This window comes from Scyliorhinus torazame, chromosome 10, assembly GCF_047496885.1.
Source record: "Scyliorhinus torazame isolate Kashiwa2021f chromosome 10, sScyTor2.1, whole genome shotgun sequence".
NCBI classification, from domain to species: Eukaryota; Metazoa; Chordata; class Chondrichthyes; order Carcharhiniformes; family Scyliorhinidae; genus Scyliorhinus; species Scyliorhinus torazame.
Window position 1 is genome coordinate 24,979,003 of NC_092716.1, and position 19,426 is coordinate 24,998,428.

General features: G+C 45.0%; 1 protein-coding gene across 1 annotated transcript in view; it reads left to right on the forward strand.

The window, feature by feature from the left end:
* The window catches only part of LOC140430414 (uncharacterized), a 2,818-nt gene extending 491 nt beyond the window's left edge, over window positions 1-2,327 (forward strand). The window contains exon 1 of the mRNA XM_072517884.1: window positions 1-2,327. This exon is cut by the window's left edge and continues 491 nt beyond it. Coding sequence (XP_072373985.1) covers window positions 187-1,653 — 1,467 coding nt within the window. The 5' untranslated portion in view covers window positions 1-186 and the 3' untranslated portion in view covers window positions 1,654-2,327.
* Window positions 2,328-19,426: the final 17,099 nt, after the last annotated feature.

Sequence of the window (19,426 nt, forward strand, 5' to 3'; positions counted from 1 at the left end):
GGACAAAGTGGGAACAATCTTAGAGAGGCAGTACTGACATTTGCTGAACTGTAGCATTGAGTCTGTGGTGGATTCCTGCAAGTCCACACTCTTTTTTGTTACAAACTGTGATTTCTTTTGGAAGTTTGAAAGAAAAGAAGAGACAGGGCGAAAAAAAGGTTTGCTCAGGAGACGCCGGGAAGAGTTATGAACCGTATCTATAGCAATCAGTTGCAGCAACTCAATGGGACAGGATCTGCAATGTGCTTGAACAGTGGTTCTGCAGTGTACCTGTATGGAGGGGACAGCAGGATGTTCCCTGCTTTGGGATTCACTGGAAATAACGTGATGGCCAGGCAAGAGCCTCCTCAAAAGCCACCGTACAGTTACATTGCCCTCATTGCCATGGCGATCAAAAGTGTGCCTGATCAGAGGGTGACATTGAACGGCATCTACCAGTTCATCATGGAGCGCTTTCCATTTTACCATGACAACAAGCAAGGGTGGCAAAACTCCATCAGGCACAACCTCTCATTGAACGACTGCTTTATCAAAGTCCCTCGGGAGAAGGGCAAACCGGGAAAGGGGAGTTACTGGACACTGGACCCGAGGTGTACCGACATGTTTGAAAATGGGAACTACAGGCGGAGGAAAAGAAAGGCCAAGTGCCAAGGAGCCCAGGAGCAGAGGGAGGTCAAGAGGAACAGGGCAGATCATGGCGAGAGGAACGCAGTGGCCGAGGGCTGTCCCAAACCGGGGCTTGACCGTGACATCAAACCACGGGCCAGCTCATCTGATTCGGAAGATTTCAGGCAGGCAGGTGATTCGCCAGGCAATGCTGATTCAGGAAATGAGAGAACTGGAGGCGGCGGAGAAAAACAGGAAGACTGCCAGTTTGCCTTGGCACCATCAGACATCGGGGGCAAAAGCGTGAGGGCACTGAGGTATGGCGGGCTGACATTTCTTCAACCGCCTGCAGCTGAACCTACTGACCAGGCTGCGACCTGTCCAGTCCAGCGTGGGGTGTGGTCCAACCCTTCTCCATCAGTACTTGCATCTGTTGTGGCCATCCCGTTTCCAGAATCCTCCTCCGCTGAACCTGGATTCGCGGGCACCTCAGGAGTATCGAGCTGCCCTCCCTCAAAGGGTAGCCAAGGTGAGCAGATGCCAGGGGGGGATGAGAAGGCAGGCTCGCCCACACCAGCTGAGGCATCCTCCAGCTCTCAGCTGCCACCTCGGGGCATCAACTCCCCGGAGAATGTTGGAACCCCTGGTACCCAAGCTCCGAGTTCGCTATCGCAGGTTGGGAACGGCAGCCAAGAGGGCAGGGGGCAAAAAGTTCAAAGTAGTCCCAACGCACACGCTACACGATCCAAAAGTTTCAGCATAGAAAGCATCCTCTCTAAGAGTAGCCACCACAGCGACAGTGATTGTGGAAGTGACCAGGTTGATAAAAACCCCGGGCTCCCAACTTCAAAACTAAATTTAGGAAACCTACCCAGTAGATGTTTCGGCAATTCGCTTTTAGATACCTCGTCAAAGGTCTGCACAGCTTTTAACACCTCCTTGCCCTTTGATGCACATCAGCTACCTGGTAAATATTATCAAATTGGCTTTCCGTTCTACTCCTACTTTCCACTGACTTGCTCTGAAACATGTTTCAATTTCAAATAGATCAATAATTTATCAAAAAGGCACCTGACCCTATGTAAGGTACGAAAGCTAATTTTCTAACCAAAGTATTAAGTATCTTTTGCATAACTAGATATTTTATTGAGTTGTCAATTTAAATTTACACACCTGCTGTGTCAGCTTCACTAAAAAATAAATGTTTAATTGCTTCCGGCAGTTCAACTAGACCGAGAATATGAACCCCCCTTTGTCGTCTGTTGGACAGGATTTTATGATTAGAGAAATTTCCATTAATATCGTGCCTTATCGTGACTTGGAAAGGCCAAAAGGAGGCTTCACATGCATTGGGATTAAAAGGGGTATCTATCCTAGCTGCTGTATTCACCGAAAGCGCTTATTTCTAAACACAAGCATTTAGATGATACAGATTTCATTAATTCGTTCGTAAAAGTCTCGCTTGCTTAAGCCAGCACATCACGATGTCAACCATTTTTATGAGATAGACTCCAGCTGCTTGAGTTAATGTATATCTGGGCAGTCATTGTCCGTATTCTGTATCGTCAAGTATAGTTTTCCTACCCTGTCACGCTCCACGCTATGGAGCGCTTCATTTCTTGTAGAAAATGCTTGGCATCCAGTATAACTTCTGTTCCCTACTTTGTTTTTGCTAATTATGTAATATGAATAAAATATATATTAAACTATTTGATCGACGACCGTACCGCTTGCATTTTAATTAAATGGATCATTTGTGGTATTGATATTGCTTTAACAAAAACAAAACACGATGAAACGTTCCATTTATGCAAGGGAAGGGGGACAAGGTTCACCTGGGCTTGTTCCCGCCAGGTGAGATGACAACGTGAGGCAGCCCTCTCTGATATCATTATTGAGGCGGAAACGCGACGCTTTGGATGCTGCAAGATTTTATATAACTTGCAACAGAATGGGGAAAAGTACCCAATGAATTCTAAATTCGTTAGCTCTGTTCACTCGTACAGCGCTCACATAGGCCACGGCACTCTAATTCTCCACAAACAATCTTAGATTCCTTGAGACAATGCTGGTAATTAACTGCACTCTGGAAATTGAGTGATTTCACTCAACGCCGGTAGGTACAAGTAACACAGACTGAATTCAGTACAGCCCCCCTCTCATCCACCCCAACAAGTACAGCGGCAGTGATGCAATGTGAAGTCGACAATCGTCCTATAATCTAAAGTACTTGATAGTCAATCTATAATATTATTCCTAATGGTAATTCCAGCGCCAGGACTAATAGAAGACCGACAGCTGTTTATTTTGACAGTTGGAATTCCCCTCTAACAGTTAATTGAATTACCCAGTTAATATTTTCTTGTATTACTGGGCTCTTTGCTGTGAGCATGTATCTAAATTACACCCCCATCCCCCCTCCCGAAAGCGACATCCTTTATTTTAATTTGTAAAACAAAACAGCCAGTCTGTTGGAGAGTCAGCATTGGGCTAGAGAGCGAATGGGAGTCAAAAGCAGGGACCAACACTGATGCGGGTTTCGAGTTTAAACAAAGCTCCTATTCAAAGAGCGCGGAGTTCCCACAGCTCCGGAGTACAGGGGGGATTTCATTTGCAAGCGCAGCTCTCTGCACGGTGCATTCTGCACTCTCTTCCCTTCCCTTAACTCTCACAACCCAGGTTATGCAGTCCGAGGCAGCTCTCCTTTCATTTTATATATATACACGAAGCCACAGAGCGGATTTAAAGGGATTTAACCAGCCGCGCCGCTATTGGAGGAGAATACATTTATTCTCTTTCAGGCATATCAGAAGCGCCATTCATTTTCATTTAAACCATATTTTATCCTTTCTAATCCCCGCGGCTGTCAAATAAACATGGGGATGGGAAGGATAGTATTCTCTGGATCTAAATAAACCGTAAATCCACAGGTAGTATAAAAGATGTGTCACACGTATGTACCAAGCTAAAACTATTAATCGTTCCTTTACTGAAGTAGTTTAAAAGACTGACCACCAATACTGTTTCAAATCGACTAATCCTCCCTGAGCCTTCATTGGAACAATAATAATATCAACTACAGACTGTATTTGGCTTGGTTCTCGTCTCTTCTTAAGAGAGAAGCAGCTACTAGCATAAACTACCCAGCGAACGGGACCAATAGATTTCCCCAACAAGGAACTGGCGGCGTTGCATTCTTTGTGAGTCCTGTGCAAAAGTGGGAGCACAGGCGGTTCAAGTTATTTTCAATGCAACGAATGTCCCACCTCTGAGCGTTTCCCAGAGAGATGAAGAGAAGCCGCGTGTTGCTGTCCCCACAGAACAGTTTTCAGGTGCCTGGCGATTGACCTGTAAACAAGGGGCACTGATGTAACGAGATCAGTAATTGGCAAAGCAAACTTCAAACTAACATCGGGGCATCAGATCGTTGAGAGTTTAAGATAATACCACTGTGCCCACGGTGTGTGTGTGGAAAATGGTTTGATTTATTGTAAAATAAAATGAAATAAATACATCTCTTGGTTTTCGGTTGAGATCGCTCCCAGGATTTTTTGTTTCAAATGTTTGTAGGGTGCAGATGAGGAATGTGCATGGAAGTAAATAAACTTCATCAGATTGCAGCAAAGAAACAAGACGTTTGCAAGTATTTCCTGTTTAGAGTTTTTTAAATCAAATGCTCTCATGCACAAAACAGTTCCTTTCCAAATAATCCTATACAGTGCACTTCAAAGTACACTTTGCCCAGTAAATCACAAGATGACTATACAATGAGTATAAATATGTATAGCACTGGATATGACCTTTGTGAGCCAGACAGGCCTCGTGTTTAATTGGACTTTGAAAGCTCATGGCTATTTGCACCCTCTGTATACTTAGGCACCTATCTTTGTTCACATATGCATTGATGTGTTTGTATCTGATTAAAAGTACTATTTCTGAAGAGACTAATTAGCCATATGCACTGATTTCAAATCAATTAACAATTTGATTGATTCATCACCAGAGTAAGTATATTGTCTGGAGTTTGTTAACCAAGACCACACAATTGCAATTAGGCTGGTTACATATTTATCTCTACGAATACATGTGGTAACAAAACATATACACTGCACTGAGTGCTGCTGCCTTTATTCACTGAGAAGCTTTCTCAAATGGGACATTTACTCTCCCTGGTGCTTCATCACTGATTTCAGTGGGCAATGAGTGAGTTGGCACTGGGGGCAATAGAGCAAAGGCCTCCCAAAGTCTCGCTCAAATCCACTGCAAGTAAATCTTGAAAGAGACACTTGATTTTTTTTAAACTAGAGTTGAAAGCAAAATTGTTCGACCAAATTGTTAGCTGAGGGACAGCAATGCGAAGGAGTGGTTTGAGTCAAGTCTTTAATTAACCTTGCTCACCAGTGGGTGATGCCAGCAGTGAATGGAATGGACATTTATTACGCTGCCATCGCGGAGTGTGGATTTCAGCAAAGTGCACATGATTTCAGTGCACATGATTTCTGAAGGACTTTTAATATGGAGCACCATTATAAATTGGGCAAGACAACAGGGTAAGCTGCCATTTTGTGATAGGTATTGCAGAATTTATTTTGGAAGACATCCATGCTTTTTAACGTTTTGATTAATTATTTTGTTTGTTAAGGATTTCAGAGCTGAGGAATGTGTTATTTTTCCAGTTTTCCCATGCACTGTCAGCATTCAGCATTCCCAGATCAGGACCCACATAGATTTAATCTCTCTGTACCAAACTACCAGAAGGGTGACATTTCAGGTGATACTTTTAATATCAAAGTCAGCACAAGCACAAAATTCGGTTTCCAACTTTGCACTTGCAATGATTTTTTCACTATAACTATCGGCAGGAGCACTTTCACCCACAATGCTTTCAGCCTATGTTCAGGAGAATAGGGAGTTACTGCGCCCGCAGTTTAGATTTCATATACTAATCATCCATGTGGCGGCACACCTACTCCTGTTATTTTGCAAAATGGAAGCTGCAATGCTCTGGCTTTTATGCGTAGGATAAAAGTAACATTTCCAATTAAGTGTAAATATTACCAGGATGGCCAGCAATAAATAGATTGAGACTCTGTAAATTTGGTAGTGACCGGCTGATAATAACTGGAGGAACTACTTTAAGTTCACAATCAATTGAATTGTCAATTAGAGGAAAGAAATGTATAGATTCAGTTCCTCAAGCCTGTTATGCCATTCAATGAACCATGGCTGATTTGTGTTGCGACTCCTTCCAGCCGCCTTGGCTCCATATTCCTCAGTACCCCATCAGCTAGTAAAAATTGATCAATCACAGATGTTAAATTGTGAATTGAGCTAGCGTCTACTGCTTTTACACATTTTCCCCACTTTGCTTTCGGAATGTTTCCTAAGTATTCTCCTGAATGGCCTACTTCTGATTTCAAGGTAATTTCACTTGCCCCCGACAGCCTCTCCAGCTGAATATGTTTCTCTCTATCCAATCAATGTCTTTCAAAACCCCCAAAATCTCAATCAAATCATCTGTTGACATGCTCGGGAATTTATTTCTAGTTTTGCAAACTCTTCTCATAATGTAATCTTTGGAGCCCTGGTAACATTCTGGTGAATGGGTACTGCACTCCTTCCAAAGCCAATGTTGCCTTTCTAAAGTGCGGGGTCCAGAACTGGCCACAGTACCCCAGATGTGGTCTAACCAGAACTTTGTAGAGCTGCAGAACGTCCTCCCTGAGGAAGGAGCAGTGCTCCGAAAATGTATTTCAGTTATCTGTGTTTTGAATCTCTTTGGACTGCCAGTACCTCATGTTTTTCACTATTTAAAGAATACTCAGATTGATTCAGTTTTAAGCCCAAAATGAATGACTCCACCCTTGCCTACACTACTTGCTATGTCTCAAATCTACGTGTTCGCCACATGATTGAATACGTGGTGTGTTTTTGTGTTATCTGAGTCACAAAGAACTGCAGCGAATTGTTGAGGCCCAGCATAGTACTTAGTGCAACAACTGTGCTAACTTGAGCACATGTCCATTATCATACTACCTGTCTTCTGTTACCTAACCAATCTCCTAACCAGGAGATTTGTGTTCAATTCTATGAGCTTTAGTTTCAGTTAATGATCTCAATTTTGGAATATTTTGTTTTGAGTGCCTTCAGGAAGTCCATATGAACAACACACATTAACATTCTCCTGTCTACTACCTTAGTTAGTTTCTCCATAAAAAATAAATTTGAAACAAATTAAAACCTCTCCTTTGCAAATTCACATTGGCTCTCTCTTTAATTAGTTCTCAGTAACTCTGTCCTTCCATTATCAATTTCAATAACTTCCCTACAACATTGGGCTAACACGTTTATGTATCAAGACTTTCACACTCTCAGGTTGCTTCAACCAATTAAATACTTTTGAAGTATAGGGTGGGATTCTCTGATCCTGAGGCTAAGTGTTGATGCCGTCGTAAACGCTGTCGCGTTTCACAACGGCATCAACATGCCCTCAGGAGCAACGATTCTGACCGCTACAGGGTGCCAGCACGGTACTGGAGTGACCCACGCAGCTCCAGCTGCCAATGCCGGCGTCAGATAATGGGTCCCGGCATAGGTCTGCGCATGCGCAGTGGGACTGGCGCCAATGCGCGCATTCGCAGTGGCGCCCTTCTCCGCGCCGGCCCCGACGCAACGTGGCGTAGAGCTACAAGGGCTGGCGTGGAACAAAAGAGGCCCTCAGCCCGTGAGGCCGGCCCACCAATCAGGAGGCCCCGATCGTGAGCCAGGCCACAGCGGAGGCCCTCCCCGGGGTTGGACCCTCCTCCCCCACACCAGGCCACCCCCAGATGCATGCAAGTCGAGGTCCCGTCGGGTAAGACCACACATGGACAGCGCTGGCAGGACTCGGAATTTGTTTACGGCCATTCGGCCCATCCTGGGCAGAGAATCGCCAGGGGGGCCGCACCGGCGCCAATGGCGCCAATTCTCCGAGAATCGGTGGACCAGCGTTGGGGCAGCATTGCATGATTCGCACCCGTCCCAGCGATTCTCCGACCCGGCATGGGCTGAGAGAATCCCTCCATAGTTTCTGTTGTAATGTAAGACAATACAGTGGGCAGTGACTGTAAAGTGATAAATGCCCAGATAATTTATTTAAGTGATGTTGGTTGAGGGGCAGACATTTCTCAGGACACAGGGGGAATGTTTTTCTTTGAACACAGTTATGGATCTTTTATGCCCACCTGAGAGAGCAGGCAGTGCCTCAGACAGCTCAACTGAAAGATGACACCTCCAACAACACTGCCCTTTCTGGAGCATGGCTTGAACTCTCAATGCTCTGACTCAGAAGCAACCATACCACCACCAAGCCAAGGTTGACTGTGAAGAAACAATGCTAGGAAAAAATCATTATTGCAAAATCAACCTGAGTAAGGACTTGAAACATGCTTGCTATTTACATCCAGTTAAATTATTAAAAATTATGCAACTGGTTGATACTCGTTGCAACCACAATAGTCCTAATACCAGGCAAATATCCTGCACTGTTTTGAATAGTGAACAAAGTAATTATCATCTTGCTAAATCATCAGAAAAGAGAAATGGGACTTTGTTTTCATATGTCATTTTAAAGATGGAGTACCTTGCCAAATTTTACAAAGGAATCATACACACATAGGAGGGCTATTACTGTGTGCTGAATTCAATCCCAGCCCCTAGAAGGGACAAGGCTTATTGAACTGTGTCAACACAAGTCTATTCTGAAGAGTCAAGGTATTGAGAATGGACAAGCTTGTTTGCTGCTGATCTTTATACCAAAGGCCTTTTTTCGGAAAGTGGACACGATCATTTCTGAATTTGTATGGGCGGGGAAGAAGCCGAGGGTGGGGAGGACCCTGCTACAGAGGCAGAGGCAGCAGTGGGGGTTGGCATTGCCGAACTTGCTTCATTATTATTGGGCGGCGAATGTGGACAAGGTGCGGCGGTGGTGGGAAGAAGAATGGGTAGAGTGGGTTAGGATGGAGGAGGAATTTGAGGGGTGGCATGGTAGCACAGTGGTTAGCACAGTTGCTTCACAGTTCCAGGGTCCCAGCTTCAATTCCCGGCTTGGGTCACTGCCTGTGCGGAGTCTGCACGTTCTCCCCGTGTGTGCGTGGGTTTCCTCCGGGTGCTCCGGTTTCCTCCCATAGTCCAAAGACGTGCAGGTTAGGCGGATTGGCCATGTTAAATTGTCCTCAGGTTAGGTGGGTTACTAGTTTACGGGGATAGGGTGGAGGTGTGGTCTTAAGTGGGGTGCTCTTTCCAAGAGCTGGTGTAGACTCGATGGGCCTAATGGCCTCCTTCTGCACTGTAAATTCTATGATGATCCATGAAGTGGTCTAGTTTGAGTGCTATGGTGACGGCAATGTTGCCAATGGCTCCAAGTAGGTATTCAAGGAGCCCAGTGTTGCAGTCCACAGTGAAGATATGGCATCAGTTGAGGAGGCATTTTAGTGTGGAAGGGATGTTGGTGCTAATGCCTCTGTGCGAGAATCATGGATTTGAGCCGGAGGGGATGGATAGTGTATACGGGAGGTGGAGGGAAGTGGGGCTGGTCAAGGTGAGGGATCTGTATTTGGTGGAAGGGTTCACCAGTCTGGAGGAGCTAAGGGAGAGGGTCGAGCTGCTGAGGGGGAGTGAGTTCAGGTATCTGCAGGTTAGGGACATTGCGCGAAAGGTCTGGAGGGGATTTCTGAGGTTGCCACGATACACTCTGCTGGAGCGACTGCTGCTCCCGGATGTGGAAGGGGAGGAGAGGTGTGGGCGGGGGCCAGTGAATCGCGCGCATATGTTTTGGGGTTGCAAAAAATTGGGAAGATTCTGGGCGGGAGTGTTCACGGTCTTAATCAGGATAGTGGAGGAGGAGGTGGACCCAGACCCTTTGGTGGCGATATTTGGGGTTTCAGAGAAGCCGGAGCTCATGGAGAGAAGGAAGGCCGATGTCTTGGCCTTCGCCTCTCTGATTACACGGCGGCGAATTTTGCTGGAGTGGCGGTCGGCATCGCCACCAAGGGTAGCAATTTGGTTGGGTGATCTGTACGACTTCCTGCGATTAGAGAAGGTAAAGTGTAAATTAAGGGACTCTTCAGGGGGGTTTGAGGAATGGTGGGGGGTGTTTGAGACCGTGTTTGAGGGGCTGTTCATCACGGGAGAGGGGGGAATGAAAAAGGGGAAAAATCTGTACAGACTACATAGTTGATTGTTGGGAAGTATATTGGGTGTTTATTTGCTGTAACCTGTTTTGATACAGGTTTAAAATAAAATACATTTTTTTAAAAAGCCTGTTTGCTGCTGTAATTTTAATAGAGTAAATTTAGATTCTGGTAGGCAATAACACGTGTATTGATTTCAATTTTAGGTGATTAGTTAAACCATTGTCCCTCCCGTACAGAAGTGTAGTAATAGTCTCACCAGATTTACCAGAATGTTGCCTGGTCTGGAGGGAAGATCTTATGAGGAAAGGCTGAGGGACTTGAGGCTGTTTTCGTTAGAGAGAAGAAGGTTAAGAGGTGACTTAATTGAGGCATACAAGATGATCAGAGGATTGGATAGGGTGGACAGTGAGAGCCATTTTCCTCGGATGGTGATGTCTAGCACGAGGGGACATAGCTTTAAATTGAAGGGAGATAGATATAGGACAGATGTCAGAGGTAGGTTCTTTACTCAGAGAGTAGTAAGGGTGTGGAATACCCTGCCTGCAACAGTAGTGGACTCGCCAACACTAAGGGCATTCAAATGGTCATTGGATAGACACATGGACGATAAGGGAATAGTGTAGATGGGCTTTAGAGTGGTTTCACAGGTCGGCGCAACATCGAGGGCTGAAGGGCCTGTACTGCGCTGTAATGTTCTGTGTTCTATGTTCTATGTTCTCCTGTTTGCACATTTTTAGTCACTTACTTCTGAAGCCTTAGAGCAATCAATGGTTTAGCATTGTAACATTGAACTGCAGTCAATATTTGTATGCCATTTCTCCTTGGGTTACAGAAGCAACCGTGGGTGTTTAATAATGTCATCAACTTTCAACAAGAGGAGTTGAAGGATCAATGTCCCAAAACCCCGTTGTAAATGTTTGTAGTAGATGGAAACACAATGTCGAAAACAGAAAGATCTCTGAAATCAACGTGAATACTCAATGGACAAAAATAAAAGTACCTTATGCTTTGCACTTGTGGGTTTTTTTTATATTGTATTACTTAGTGACCACATTAATATCATTTATATAGCTGCAGGGCTCCACTCAAGTCCTCTGAACTACCTCAGTGATTGCTTTAAAAGTGGCATATAATTTGAAGTGTTTATATTGGAGACTAGTTTGAATATCTATCAATGTGGCTTATTCCTACTGTAAAATTAAATAGATTTAGAAGCTGAGCTCTACTATGGCACGATTACCACTGGCTAAGGATGTATGTGAATGATGAAATTTTCTATGCTCTGACATATTTAAAGTGGAAGAAAATTACAGACCCAGGAATTTAAACTATGAATTTTTAAATAAATTAAGATATGAACTTTTCTTTTTATAATATTTTTATTCCTTTCTTCCTTGTCGACTAAAATCACGATCCATTTGCAATTGATGAGATAGGTGATGTAATCTCCAAGTGCCTGAACTACCAAGATAACTCTCCACTGACTATGCCTTCCAGCCTTCTAGAGATGAGGGGTTTGTGTTATGAAGATAGATTGAGCAGTTTGCAGTTATACTCTCTCGAGTTTGGAAGAATGAGAGGAGATCCAATTGAGGTATATAAGAATATGAAGGGGATTGACGATGAGGTTATAGAGTGGATGTTTCCTCTTGTGGGGCAACCTAGAACAAGAGGTCATAGTCTTAAGATAAGGGGTAACCGATTTAAAACAGGGATGAGGAGAAATTGCTTCTCTTCAAAGGGCTGTGAATCTGTAGATGCCAGGACATTGAGCAAATTTAAGGAAGACTTAGACAGATTTTTAATTAGTAATGGGGTGAATGGTGATGGAGAACGTGCAGGAAAGTGGAATTGAGGTCGAGATGAGATCAGTCAATGATCGTATTGAATGACGGAGCAGGCGTGAGGGGCTGAATTGCCGACTCCTCCTCCTAGTTAAGGGTTTGCTTATGGGGACTCATTGTTACACCCAAATTTACACAATTGAAAAACGAGAACTCAATGGTTTGGGAGATTTACTGGTGGCGGATTTGCTCAAAATAAACCAATATATGAAAGCAGGCTAAATAACCAACAGGTAATTACGATGATTCACAAAATGATTTCTGCATCTAAATTGAAGTCTTGTATGTTTTAGATTGTGGATATGTTTTATTACTATTGGCTGTTCTTGATCATTTTAAATAATCATGTGACTTGGTTTAAAAACAGGAACTGGTGGATGAACCCAACACGTCTGGCAGCATCTGTGGAGAGAAAAATCAGTGTTAACTCCCCCTGTATGACTCTTCATTGGCAAAGAGAGGGCAAAATGTGATGGATTCTATACTGTTTAAGAGGGGGTGTAGCAGGCGGAGCAAAGTAGAAGGTTAAGGATAGGTGGGAGTTCAGGAGAGATTTTATAACAACATTATGGAGCACAAGACTAAATAAGTTTTAATGGTAGTGTCACAGGCTAAATAAGGTGCTGATTGTAGCATAAAGGTAAGATTGCAGAATGCGTTGATGGCAGAATAAGGGGCAGCACTCTGTGAAAGCAAACCTGAAGAACTAGTAACACAATGGTCCTGTGGGAAGGAGGAGAGGTGAGGGGTGGGGGCTGCAGTCTTTCATCCCCTTCCCAACCCATCATTGGACATGGCACATCTGGCTTTGGTGGTACCTTGGCCTGCTTCCAGGAGGCCGGCTTGATTGAGCTGATGGTCTCCACATGTGTTGAAAGGGGAAAGGAGGTGAAAGACTGCAGCCCATCTGTTAATAACCTTGTGGAGTGCTTCCCCTAAAATATAAGTGCTGATGGTGGCGCAGTGGTTAGCCCTGCTGCCTCACGGCGCCGAGGTCCCAGGTATGATCCTGGCTCTGGGTCTCTGTCCGTGTGGAATTTGCACATTCTCCCCGTGTTTGTTTGGGTTTCTCCCCCCCACAACCCAAAAGATGTGCAGGCTAGGTGGATTGGCCATGCTAAATTGCCCCTTAATTAAGAAAAAATTGGGTACTTTAAATTTATTTTAAAAAAATATAAGTGCTGACCAGTGAGGTCTTAATTATATTAATCAGCAGTTCACCTGTAAGGGGCAGGTAACATACCTGGCTCCCAGATCACCCTGAGAAAACCTATTGGAGGTGGGAATGCATCCGGGAGCCATCTCTATATGGCTGCCCCCATAGTAAACTAGTTTCCCTCAACTCCAACCTTGTCTCCACAGTGTGAAGTAACATCGGCCCAGTGGCTCAAGTGAGTGTTGCAACTCAGTCCTTTCAAACATGGTGGCTGAATACACAGAGGGTTGTACATGATTACGCAAAACTGCAAGTTCCCATATACAATAATTGAGATGCACCTATCTATAAATGTGAAACTCCCATAGACAAGAATGAAAGGCCTATTTTGTAAAAAACATGACACGCATATAAACAGAAATGCAGAGCTCCCAACCCAAAGAGTCAAAACCCCTACAGAAAATATTCAAGCACATAATACATACAAATAAGATCACCATCAATTCTTGTGAAGGATAAAATCCCACATACATGTAAATTGCAAAGCTTCCCATCTGCAAAATGGTCATTTCCTGGTCATAGGCCACAGTACTATACAGACAGGGTAGATCGTATTACCATTTCCTGGCCATAGGCCACAGTACTAAACAGACAGTTTATACATTGGTGAATACAGCTACCTAACCTTTTTGGACACTAAGGGCAATTTCACATGGCCAATCCACCTAACCTGCACATCTTTTTTTTTAAATTTAGAGTACGCAATTCATTTTTCCCAATTTTGTTTTTTAAATTTAGAGTACGCAATTCATTTTTTCCAATTAAGGGACAATTTAGTGTGGCCAATCCACCTACCCTGCACATTTTTGGGCTGTGGGGTGAAACCCACGCAAACACGGGGAGAATGTGCAAACTCCACATGGACAGTGACCCAGAGCCGGGATCGAACCTGGGACCTCGGCGCCGTGAGGCCACAGGACTAACTCACTGCACCACCGTGCTCATGCCCTAACCTGCACATCTTTGGACTACGGGAGGAAACCAGAGCACCTGAAGGAAACCCATGCAGGCATGGGGAGAACTTGCCGACGCCGCGCAGACAGTGACTCAAGCCAGGAATCGAACCTGGAACCTTGGAGCTGTGAAGCAACAGTGATAACCACTGTGCTACCGTGCTGCCCACACTCAGCTTCCCTTCACTTTGCTTGCTGAAACAAACAGTTTTTCCCTAGGTCTGAACCCACCAATCAGAAAGCAGTTTTTTTCTAATTTCTCCCAGAACCAGGTTATTAAAATGACGTGAGACTGAAAGTTTGCATTGCAAGCGGACAAAGGAAGGTTGGGTGAAATGGAGTTGCTGGCCAGATTCAACTGCAGGAATGTTTTAGACACTGCTGAATTGAAGTTTTGGCCTAGCACAGTTTTTAGCACCCTTGCTTCTGAATTGGAAGGTTGAGGGCTCAGTCCAAATCCATGGGTTATGTATGTAAGCTAGATGTTCCAATACTCCTGTTCTTTAAATGAGGCAATAACCAGGCACGTGTTAATGAACCAATGGCATAATTTCATGAACAGGGGGCTGGATTCATCGATTTGGAGGCTAGGTGCCGACGTCGGTGTGGGCACTGTGGCATTATATATCGCAAAAATGGGCGCCGAGCCCTCCCCCATCTTGCGACCCATGAGGGGCTAGCAGCTGTGCCGGGTAAAATGCCCGGCTCCCACAACAAAACCGGCTGGAGAATGGCCATGGCTGCGCACGGCGTTGACCTGCAGCTGTCGCACCCTAAAACATGACGCCGGCCATGTGCAGACCCGACCTGCCAAATACAGCCCCCCTAGCCACCCCCTAACCACCCCCCCCAGTCCCCCCAGCCCTTGTGGAAGCCCCCTCGTCCAGCAGCACAGCTCCTAGTCCTCAGCCGCGAAGCCGGGTTCCCGGCTGCTGAGACGACACGTCGACCATGCGGTTGGGAACTCGGCCCATCAGGGGCGGATCATCGGAGGAGAGCCTTCAGGTGACACATTAACAGCGTTCCAATGACATGTGGCGTGCAACGCGATGACTCCATTTCGGAGGGGGGGGAGGATAGAAAACCGCGTCAAACCGGCGCCGCCCCTGATTTGGGCGTCGGAAGGGATTCTCCGCTCAATCGCCTATTATGATATCGGCATCAGGCAACGGTGAATCCTGCCCAGGGAGTTTGTCTATTATTCCAGCTGCCATCCTTTCCTCACCGTCACCAAAGAAACACTGAGGGTAATCTTGACATTGGGCAATAGTGGTAATATTGTGCCAGCAGATCAACTGCATTGACGTCAATGGAAATAAAAAATTAAAATAGTATGTACTAGGTGACTGATAGCACTCATGTTACACATTGCCCAAGCCCAAAATGATCCCAACTGAATGGTCATTCGTTCATATTGTTGTTTTTTATAGGGTCTTAAGGTTTGCAAAATATTTGCTGAATTTGCCTGTGTAAAATATTGTATGTATTTAACCTGCGTTGAGATATTTCTAGCTATGGTGTTTTATGCTTTTCTTTTTAATGTCACATGGTGGATATTTTTCACTTCAGACATATGGCATTCTGTTTAGACAATAAAAGTATTGAAAGTTCCATAATTGCATTCATTTATTTCTCTGATGTTTTGTGAGGGTATCATAGATCAAATGGCTGATGGCGCTGGCTGACATGATCTGGCATGTGCTGTTGCTATGGTGCACTACTGGAACCCAATTAAGCCCAAGTCAAGCACGTACCTTTATTATTATAGGCAGTGCTATTTAGTGGTACATGAGTCACCTTTATAGTGCGCATTTTTATTCAATGAATTAACAAATAACAAATGGTTCACTTTTACTTTTGTAGTAACCACATAGAGTAACAGACTGGGTAGCATTACAGTGTTGCTACACATTTAAGGGGCTCATATCATATTAAAAAACTATAAGAACAAAGATAAAACAGTTTGTCAATCTAATAATAGATCCCAAGAATGTGCTCATTCCAGTGCTTCTGTTATTTTATAGAAGATTGAGTAGTTAAGTCATTTTCACATTTGTTGATGGTTACAACACATCACAGTCTGTTTGGGTTATGGAGTTTTCCCTTCTTCACAAATGGAATTTTCTGAAGACAGTGGCAAATTTATCATCACAGGTGAGGTAGAGGGAGTGCAGAGCAAGGCCAGAAGCGTGGATTCAATTCTCGTACCGTCTGAGGTTATTCATGAAGGCCCTGCTTTCTCAACCTTGTCCCTTGCCTGAGGTGTGGTGATCCTCAGGTTAAATCACCATCAGTCAGCTCTCCCTCTCAAAGGGAAAAGCAGCCTATGGTCATCTGGGACTATGGTGACTTTACCTTACCTTACAACAGGGCTCACGGTGGTAAATGAACTGCTACAAATTAATCAGGATAGTAAATTGTGTTATTGATGTTCTAGTTACAAATAACAAAGCTGCCACATATACCAATACATTTTCAAGCATGTTTTTTGAAGTGAGGGAGAACAGGAGTAAAACATTTTTCATTATGTCAGATGTCTTGAGGTGTTGACTATAAGTATTGGTTTGAAATTAGCCAATGGAGCTCAACGACAATCAAAATCTAATCACATTTGGACAGATACAAAGAGCTGATAGGCAAGTTACTGTGAGCTTTACTGCTAGCTCTTATAGAAAATTGCTTCAACTTGGTTGCAGTTAAATGGTATTCAATAAAAATCTGAAATTAAAAGTATAATGATTTTTTTTTTAAATTTAAAAATAAATTTAGAGTACCCAATTCATTTTTCCAATTAAGGGACAATTTAGCGTGTCCAATTCGTCTACCCTGCACATCTTTGGGTTGTGGGGGCGAAACCCACGGGGAGAATGTGCAAACACCACACAAACAGTGACCCAGAGCCGGGATCGAACCTGGGACCTCGGCGCCATGAGGCAGCAGGGCTAACCCACTGCGCCACCGTGCTGCCCAAAAGTATAATGATGACCATAAAACCATTGTCGGTTGTTGTAAAAACTCATCTGGCTCACTAATGTGCTTTAGGGAAGGAAATCTGTTGTCCTTACCTGGCGTGGCCTACATGTGACTCCAGACCCACAACATCTTAAATATTCTTCGGGATGGTAATACATTCATATGCAGTCAAAGTGACATGTGACTACTTCCTCATGGCACCTGTTCAAATTCAATTTGACTGACGTCATATCTCAGTGAGTCAATACTGGATGCATTCGTGCAATATCAAATTTACTCTGCACCGATCCCCGGTATGATATCTATTTACTCTTTTAGTTTCACTCTCATCCTCATTACCTGAATGCCTATAGCACTATTTTTAAAGTAGAAATACATGATGTAATGGACAACATGGTCATGGATAAACTGAAAGCACTGATTCAGTTCTTGTTCCTGCTGTCTATAAGTGGTCGCATGTTTGCTCCCCTACTTTATGCTATCAACAACATTGCTTGATTTAGCTGCTGCCTTCAAATTCACTGGTACTCATCAGAGGTGTGTGTGTGTGCTTCCTTTGGTTTCTTTTGATTGGGAAGTGTGTGTGTGTGTGCACGTTACTGAAATGATCAACAGCACTAATTCCAGAGGCCAGCAGAGCTGCAGTTGATTCTTGCAGATAATTGAGTGATCTCAGGGTCTGCTGCTCCAATCAGTGCTGACAACACAAACAAACACATGAAATGGCACCAAGTATTTACATAAATCACTCATTCCTGCCATCCACAGCATTTAAAAGGTTTAGTGATCCTTTAACACCTCTGTCCTTAAGTACAAAAACATATGGCAGATCCACTGAATGTCATACAATTGCTTGCACACTAGGGCCAGGATCATTCGAGCCGAAATCGCGCTCGGCGCGGGGGCGGAGAATGGGGTCTCAGACCCGTGGCACCGGGACGCGATTCTCCGCTGACTGGAGAATCGCCCCCAGCCGCGTGCACACGGCCGACGCGGCGCTGGTCGGGGACCGTTGAAATAGGCCCCCCGCAACGATTCTCCGCTATCGACCGGCCGATTTCCCGCCGAGTTCCGCCAGCATGGTTCCAACCTGCTTCCACCCGGCGGGAGCTCGGACACGCAGCCGCGCTGGCCGTCCTGGTGGGGGGGGGGGGGGGGGCGGGGGGGGGGGGAGATCAGACTCTGGAGGGGGGGCCTCCATGATGGACAGGCCCGCCATCGGGGGCTACCGATTGGTGGGCATGCGAGATCCGGGGGGGGTGCCTATCTTCTTCCGCGCTGGCCCGCTGTGTGGCTCCGCCATGTTGCACAGGAGCCGGCACGAAAATGGCTGCCGCGCGCATGCGTGGAACCGCGGCCGGAAGAGCAGGGCCCCGTATTGGCAACAGGTGCTATGCGGCGCACGCCGGGGCCCTGCTATCCCCCTTAACTCCGGAGAATCACTCCGGATTTTCTGAAAAAAGTCTGAAGTGATTCGTGCCCGTTTTCCAGGGGGCATGGGGACATAGCCCCATTTTTGGAGAATCCCGGTCCAGATCTATCAAATCACATTCATTTGGGTTGTCATCAATTTTGGTTGCAAAATGCAGTTTTCATTGATTTATCGCATGCTGCAGTCACACGACAGGTACTTGTTTGAGGGTGATGTTGGTCAACCAGTACTGATTTATGGTGCCCATTTTGCTGCATGTTGCTATCAAGAGAAAGCAGCGATCTGGGTGTATTTAAATCAATATACAGCCTTCTATTTATGGATACGACAAAAGTTATAAGCCCTGAAGACATTCTGTCTGTAATACAGAAGACTCGTGCTCTAGAAATAGCCATGTGTCTAGCTCAGATGCTCTACTGCTGCTACAACACTGATCCCCACCTGACAGCATGGAACATTGCCCAGGTGTGTCCTGTCACAAAAAGCAGGACAAGTCCAATTTGGCTAATTTCTGCCAAATCAGCGTACCCTTGATCATCAACAACATGATGGAAGATGCCATTTGTTGACAGTGCCAACAAGCAGTAATTCCAAATCAATGACCGGCTGGCTAATGCTCAGCTTGGGTTCCTGACCTCATTGCAACCTTGGTCCAAACAAGGGACAAAAGAGCTGAATTCAAGAGGCATAGTACTTGGCAATACAAACTAGAGAGATTCTAGATGCAATCCCTCATTTCATGGGGCTACCTGAAAGGAGCTGGGATGTAGCATCAGGAGCTGTGGTAGGAGATACTCAGTGAAAGGGGAGACTCGACAGCATTCCTGAGTTATAAAGAAACAAATCAGTCAGTCTTCCTGCCTTGAGTTTTTATTCAGTACGAGGCACATTTGTTTATGTGGACATGGGTGGAGAACAAGGCTGGGGACAATGGCCCAATTGTCCAACTCAGCACCTGATAACCTTGGCCTTTTGGCTGGTGGGACTTTGCTACCAAATAATTTTGGCAAATTTTATCAGCCCACCCTGTCACAACTGGCATGGTGTGCACTGGTGGACAGAATGGTTGCTTAAGCCAATGGATGGAATGCCCTTTAAGCCAGACTGCTTTGTTCTGGTTGGCATTGTACTCCTTGAGCGTTGCTGGTTTACACCCAGTGAGCTTGTGCTGCAGGAGAGCTGCAGGAGACAGGAAGCTTTTGGAGGGTCAGGTGTTGAACCATTTGCTG